General features: G+C 44.6%; 2 protein-coding genes across 2 annotated transcripts; both read right to left on the minus strand.

Annotated features, from left to right (window-relative positions):
• Positions 1-628: 628 nt before the first annotated feature.
• LOC141643031 (uncharacterized) lies at positions 629-1,723 on the minus strand. Its single transcript, XM_074452051.1, has one exon. It carries the CDS (start codon positions 1,721-1,723, stop codon positions 629-631), a length of 1,095 nt encoding a protein of 364 aa, XP_074308152.1.
• A 1,424-nt stretch (positions 1,724-3,147) lies between these two features.
• On the minus strand, positions 3,148-5,202 carry LOC141643048 (uncharacterized). Its single transcript, XM_074452073.1, has 3 exons — positions 4,781-5,202; positions 4,126-4,696; positions 3,148-4,080 (listed from the first exon to the last, which is right to left on the minus strand). Exons 1-3 carry the CDS (start codon positions 5,200-5,202, stop codon positions 3,148-3,150), a joined length of 1,926 nt encoding a protein of 641 aa, XP_074308174.1.
• Between the last annotated feature and the right edge of the window lie 1,967 nt (positions 5,203-7,169).

Raw genomic sequence — 7,169 nt, forward strand, 5'->3', positions numbered from 1 at the left:
AAATAATAATACTTTGCAGGATCAAGCCAACGAAGTTCGTCAAAGGGAAGTTTGTGTTTGGAATTTTTTTTTTTTTTTTTGCCAGTTTAGGCTCGTGCTCAGGAGCTTATTGCAGAATCGTCACCTTATGTGTAATAGCGCTTCAAAAACTTGGCATTAATCGGACCAACACGTACTCCATCATTATCAACAATCTTGTACGCGCCGTTGGTGTAGACTTCTTGCACAATATAAGGCCCGTCCCACTTGGAAGTGAACTTGTTTCCGTCCTTACGAGGCATGATGATGGGTCTCAGGACTGCCAGGACCATATCGCCAACTTGGAAAGATCTAGCACGAACCTTCTTGTTGAACGCCCTTGATAATCGCGCCTGATAACACTCCAGTTTCTTCTGCGCATCGAGCCTTTTCTCATCAAGAGCTTCGAGCTCGGCTAAACACAGCTTTTCATTTTCGCCTTCCGCTAAACCCATTTGTATGGCCATACGAGAGAAGCAATTTCCAATTCAAGTGGAAGGACTGCCTCCACACCATAAACCAAGGCAAAAGGTGTTGATTGGGTTGGAGTTCTATACGTGGTGCGATAAGCCCAAAGTGCTTCCCCGAGCCTCTCATGCCAATCACGCGTTTATTTTGAAACCATTTTCTTCAACAAATTGCAAAGAGTCTTGTTGAAAGCTTCGGCGAGACCATTGGCTGGCGCATTATACATCGAAGAATTACGTTGGACGAATTTGAACTTTTCCATCAATGCATCCATGAGTTTGTTGTAAAATTTTTTGCCATTTTCGGTAATGATATACCTTGGCACTCCATATCGATATATGATATGCGTTCGTACGAAATCTGCAACATTCTCCTTTTTCACTTCTCGAAGAGGAACCGCTTTCGCCCATTTCGAAAAATAATCAGTTCCGGCCAAGATGAATAGATGTCCGGCAGACGACTTAGTTGGTAAGGGTCTAACTACATCGAGTCCCCAAGCTTCAAATGGCCACGATGCAATTGTAGGGTGGAGCACCTCAGGCGGTTGATGAATGAAGTTTCCATGAAACTGACAAGCGTCACACTTCTTCGCATACTCCATGTAATCTTGCACCATTGTCAGCCAATAATAGCCCATTCTTTTGATTCGATCGCACAACTTCGGTCCCGATTGGTGAGCACCGCATATGCTGGCATGTGCCTCCTCCATGGTGTGCAGACCTTCATCTTCATCGAGGCATCGTAACCAAAGTCCATTAAACGATCGACGATACAAAATACCTTTGTAGTAGATGAAGCGGGCAGAGCGACGTCGCACCTCAGTCTTGTGCCTGGGATCATTTGGCAACTTTTTATGCTCCAAGTAATCGATGATCGGCTGACGCCAATCTTCTTTATTGATTACATAGACCGAAATTGCATTGACGTCTTCTGTCAAATCGTCATCTTCTTCTTCTGGCAACACTACCCATCTTTTGCAAATCGGAACTAAAGAAGGAATACTTGCCCCCAGTGCCAAAGTGGCTGCGAGATTTGCGAGAGCATCGTCCATCTTGTTGGCACTCCTTGGTATATGACCTAAGAAGACCGAATCAAGTTTTTGGAGGCACCGGGAAGCTAATTTATGATATGGCATAAGACTTTCTTCTTTGACTTCGTACTCGCCGAGCAATTGATTGATTATCAACTTGGCATCACCGTATATATCCAGATCTTTGCATCCTATTTCGAGAGCCATTTGTAAGCCTATGATCAAAGCTTGATATTCGGCAGCGTTATTTGTGCACAACTTTGGAAGTATGAATGAATATGTCAGGAGATGTTTTTCCGGCTAAATGAATATGACTCCGGCTCCTGCTTCGTCTTGACGAGCGGCTCCATCAAAGTACATCTGCCAAGAAGGAAGAACGTCAATGTATAAGACTCCTTCTCCGGGAAGTTCGTCAGAGAAACTCCATTCTCCCGGAACTGGATGATCCGCTAAGAAATCCGCCAACGCTTGTCCCTTGACAGCCTTTTGAGGAATGTAAACTATGTCATACTGCTTCAACAGCACGGCCCATTTGGCGAGTCGTCCCAAGAGCACTGGCCTCGACAAAATGTACTTGATCGGATCATCTTTAGAAATGACGTGGACGGTGTGAGCTTGAAAGTAATGGCGCAACTTTTGGATGGCGAAGATGAGAGCTAAACACATCTTCTCAATGGGCGAATATTCCAATTCGGCTCCAACAAGTGTGCGACTCAAATAGTATAGGGCTCTTTCTTTACCGTCTTCATTCTCTTGAGCACATAATGCCCCCATCGAGTGTTCTTGAGCCGATATGTACAGAATGATCGACTTCCCAGGAATTGGCGCTCCTAATACTAGAGGATTTGATAAATACTTCTTGATGTCATCGAAAGCTTTCCGACACAATTCGTCCCACTCGAAAGGAGCACCTTTTTTCATTAGATGACTAAACGGGTGACATCGTCCTGCCAAATTGGAAATGAATCGGCGTATGTAAGCTAAACGCCCTTGAAGACTTCGAAGATCTTTAAGTTTAGACGGTTCAGGCATGCCTTTTATTGCCTTGATTTTGGATTGATCTATCTCAATTCCTCGGTGACGTACGATGAAACCCAAAAACTTGGAGTCATCTTGAGCTTGCACTTTCGTAGTCTCTCGAAAACCGTTCGAAGATCTTTCACGTGATCGACCCTTTTCTTGGATTTGACAACAAGATCATCGGCGTAGCACTCAACAATGTCATGTATCATATCATCGAAAATTTTCTGCATAGCTCGCTGATACGTGGCTCCTGCATTCTTCAACTCAAAGGGCATTACCTTATAGCAAAATATGCCCTTTGGTGTTCGAAACCCAGTGGCTTCTTCATCTTCTGGCGCCATTTGAATTTGATTATATCCAGCGGTGCAATCCATGAATGACAATGCTTCATGCCCGGTCGTGGCGTCAATCATGATCTCCGTAACTGGAAGCGGGAAATCATCCTTTGGACAAGCATCGTTCAAATCTCGAAAGTCAGCACAAATACGGAGTTGTCCGTTTTTCTTTCTTACCGGGACAATGTTAGCAATCCACGTCGGATACTTGACCTCCGGAATAAATCCTGCGTCGATTAATTTGTTTACCTCCGCTTCAATTTCTGGCAACATTTATGGCCGAAATCGTCTTCGTGGTTGCTTCTTTGGAGAAACGCCTTTCTTTATTGCAAGTCGATGAACTGCGATTTTAGGACTCAGCCCGGGCATTTCTTGATAGCTCCAGGCAAACACATCTTTATATTCTGATAGAAGCTCAACATATTCCGTTTTCTCTTGATCTGTCAGAAGGGAACTTACATAGACGGGTCGAGGCTCCTCAGTTGTGCCTAGGTTGATTTCTTTCAAGTCATCAACCGTCGCTTCGACCCCGTCTTCAAGAGTTTTCGGAATTTCACCAACCTCTATCTCGTCATCTAAATCCGGGCATTCTTGTGCCGTCACATGGTTAGACGAGACAAAATCCCGAGCGATTTTCCTTTGACTTGACTCCTCTTGTGGATTTGTGAAGATGACAGTACGACTTTTTACTTTCAACGACTTATCCATAGTTATTTCCACTTCATGATGACGTTTCATTTTAGAGGGAATGACACTGTGGATATCTTTGCTGAGGTCAATAGCAACTTTTGTCTTCGAAGACTTCTTTTGTTTTTGTTGGCGCCTCTTCTGCACCTTGGAGTTACCAATGCGACTAAAAACTGATTTCTTCGCCTCATTTCTTCCAATGCGAGTGAACACCGATGCACTTTGTCTTTGTTGTTGCGGACCTGAATTTAATTGCACGCGGACGGTCTCTTCCCTTTCTCCCAACCTGTTAAATACGGAAGAGCGAGGAGTAGAAGTTGGTCGACCTAGCCTGTCAAAAACAGACCTTTGCGGAAGCATTTCAGTGTTCTCGCCTTCACTTTCTGCGAGATCTGCAGCAATATATTGTGATGAAGCTTGCTTCGCCTTACGTCGTGCAGAAATTCTAATGGGTTCAGGAGGCGAAAAACCGATACCAACCTTTCCGACTTCAAGCGTGTTGCCTTGTTGGTGCAACTTCTTTTGTGTTGATTCAAACCATACGGGGTAACTTCAATTACTTGCCCCAATGAGCTTGTAAGCATTTGGATCGAATCGTCCCTTTGTCGACTCTTTGGCACCCGTTTGGTCCCTTTTCATCGATGCTGTCGTAAAACCGGGTAGAGGTTGTTTACTCGTTGTAGAGTGAATGTTTCTTGCAACTGGAACGATGACATTGTTTCTCAGAGTTTGCAGATCGTCATCGTCAATTGTTCTTGTTGATGTGGATGCTTCATTTCGAGGTGCGCACTCTGCGAAAGGTGTCTCTCCCTCTTTTCGCCGTGATTTTGGTACGTACTTAAGAATCGGCGTCGTTTTCTGCGTGATTAGAGAATCTTTCTTCTCGGCAGAGTTCACATTTGTTTGACTGGTCTTTTTGAAGACGCTCTCGTGATGCTCGACTGTCATCGACTCCTTTGCCCTCGGAACTTTAGAATCATCTATCTTTTTTGAAATTCTGGTTCCCGTCGAAATGATCGAGGATGGCAACATCTCACTTGGCGCATCCTGCTCTTCATAGAATCGAGCGTCAGCAAAGTAGGACTCCACCGTAGAAAAGGGCTTCACATCACCATTTATCTTCTTTTCGCCATCTCTTTAATATTTCAGGCATTGATGTAGAGTTGACGCTACAACACCATTCTCGTGAAGCCAAGGTCGACCGAGCAACAACTTGTACGATGTTTTGGCATCAATTACTTGGAAAAGTGTGGTGGATAACATATCTCCCATCGAGATTTCGACACGGATCATGCCAATTGCTTTTTGTCCTCCGAGATTGAATCCTTGGATCATCAAGCGACTTTTGGCTAGTTCGCTTACGGAAATCCCTAGCTCTTCCATAGTGGCTTTCGGCATTATGTTGACGGCTGAACCTCCGTCGACCAAGATGCAGCCCACCTTCTTTTCTCGAATGTATCCTGATACAAACAAAGGGCGATTATGCAACTTTGAGCCTAGTAGCAAATCTTCATCACTAAAAGCGAGAGCGACATTGTAAGTAACACATTTCTTTGATTGATCCGCGGGCTCTCCCGCAGCTTTAATTTTATCAGCATACACTTCTGGTTGAAGAATCGCCAAAGACAATTGTTGACGCATCTCTTCGGGCAAGTGAAACATTTGTTGTCATCCCATACGTGCAGGCAGTGCGTCTAAGATTGCATCAACCTTTGCACCATCGATCAATTTTGAGGGAGATTCTTTAGCCACATCATCTTTACAGCTTTCTTCCTCAATGACGGTAGAGGACACGGTATTCACCGAAACTTTGGCAAGATAGAACTTAGGAAAATAATCCTCTAATGTCACAACTTGATGTAATCTCGACTTAATTTTCTTAAACGATGTGACATCTGGCGAAGAATCCATGACGACCCCTCTATCTTCCTTCAATGAAGATTTCCTCACTTTCTGACGAGTTGACTTTTGACGTTTTGGCACTTGGGGTACTGACACTTCTCTACCTTGATTCTTTCGTCGACGCCTAGTCACAAGGGTCCACCCTTCGTCGTCGCTCTCCAGATTTTGAGCGGTGGAATTTGGTGATATGACAAACTTCAACTCTCCGGGCATGACAACACTCACCGGCTCAAAAGTTACGAACTGAATCATTTGCACACATCCTTTAACTGCCGAAGTAGGACATGTTTTAACACCTTCGTCGTTTACTTGAGCTGCGATGTAATTGGACTCAGCGATATCTTCGAGGTCCAAGAGAATTTTCCCGTCTTCGGCTAACTGCATTATCTTTTCTTTGAGGGTTATGCATTTCTCCAATGGATGACTTACGACCCTATGATATCGACAATACTTCAGATCGTTCGTGCGTTCGGCTTCACTTGGTCGTTTAGACTCGGGAAGCTCGATCACCTTCTTCTCCAAGAGATCATCTAACATGTCGGCCAGATCAGAATCCGGGAAGGGGTACTTCTTCTTCTCGAGCTCTTTCAAAGTTGGTCGTGGCTTCCGTGTATCCTTTGAATAGGTCGCCACCTTCTTGTCTGTTTTTGGTCGAGCCGATATTTTCACCGGATTAGAAGTAGAATCCGTCATAACCTCCTTCGAAGTGCTCTTGGACGCCTTGTCGTTTTTCTTATACTCCTTTCTCTCCGTCTTCGGTTCTGAATGAGTAAAAAGTCGTCCCCCATGGCTAGCGATAATAATCTCCATGTCGTAAGCTCGAGTGGCTAAATCCTGGAATGTTATCGGCTTGTTGCCTTGGAGGATGTAAACTAGATCCAGATTCATTCCCTGGATGCACATTTCAATAGCAGAAGTCTCTGAAAAGCGATATTTACACTCGAGGCTTAACGAGCGCCATCTACTTATGTAGTCGATAACGGGTTCGTCCTTCCATTGCTTCGTGTTAGTTAGTTCCGTCATGCTTACAATACGCCTGGTACTGTAGAAGCGATTGAGGAACTCCTTTTCCATTTGGTCCCAACTGTCGATTGAGTCGGCGCTTAGATCTGTGTACCAATCAAAGGCAGTCCCTTTCAGAGATCGGACAAACTGCTTGACAAGGAGATCGCCATCAGTACCGGTAGTGTTACAAGTTTCAATGAAATGGGCAATATGTTGCTTGGGATTGCCCTTTCCATCAAATTGCTGAAACTTCGGTGGCTGGTAGCCGATAGGCATCCTCAAATAGTCAATCCTCTTACTATATGGCTTGACGTAACGGTGATTGCCGACGGAGCGAAAGTTTCCATCAAACTGACTTTTGAAGGCCTCCGCGATCATCTTTTGGACGTCTTTAGCAGTAAACGACTTATCCTTATCACGATCCTCCTCGTTCTCGCTGGCATAGTCACTATCTTCATTTTGAAATGACGAAGTAGACCGCTTCTCCAACTTTTTCGTCAAGGCGGCAATCTGCTTGGATTTCTCTTCGTTTTCCTTTTGGTGGTCTTCAAGAATAGCTTTCATTTTATTAAGCTGTTCTTCCATATTTTCGCCCTCAATGACCATGACGGGTGCCACCATGGAATATGACGGTTGGCTTGACATCTGCTCGTTACGCCTTTGTGGTGACGACGGAGACGAACTAGCACTACTATGGCTAT

The sequence above is a fragment of the Silene latifolia genome, chromosome 1 (assembly GCF_048544455.1).
Source record: "Silene latifolia isolate original U9 population chromosome 1, ASM4854445v1, whole genome shotgun sequence".
Taxonomy (NCBI): domain Eukaryota; kingdom Viridiplantae; phylum Streptophyta; class Magnoliopsida; order Caryophyllales; family Caryophyllaceae; genus Silene; species Silene latifolia.

Coding starts and splice junctions, on each gene's coding strand:
- LOC141643048 (XM_074452073.1), bottom strand. CDS start 5,202: ATGCGTCAACAATTGTCTTTGGCGATTCTTCAACCAGAAGTGTATGCT. Junction 4,697..4,780: donor GTAATTGATGCCAAAACATC/GTACAAGTTGTT, acceptor GAAATATTAAAG/AGATGGCGAAAAGAAGATAA. Junction 4,081..4,125: donor ATGCTTACAAGCTCATTGGG/GCAAGTAATTGA, acceptor TCAACACAAAAG/AAGTTGCACCAACAAGGCAA.
- LOC141643031 (XM_074452051.1), bottom strand. CDS start 1,723: ATGGCTCTCGAAATAGGATGCAAAGATCTGGATATATACGGTGATGCC.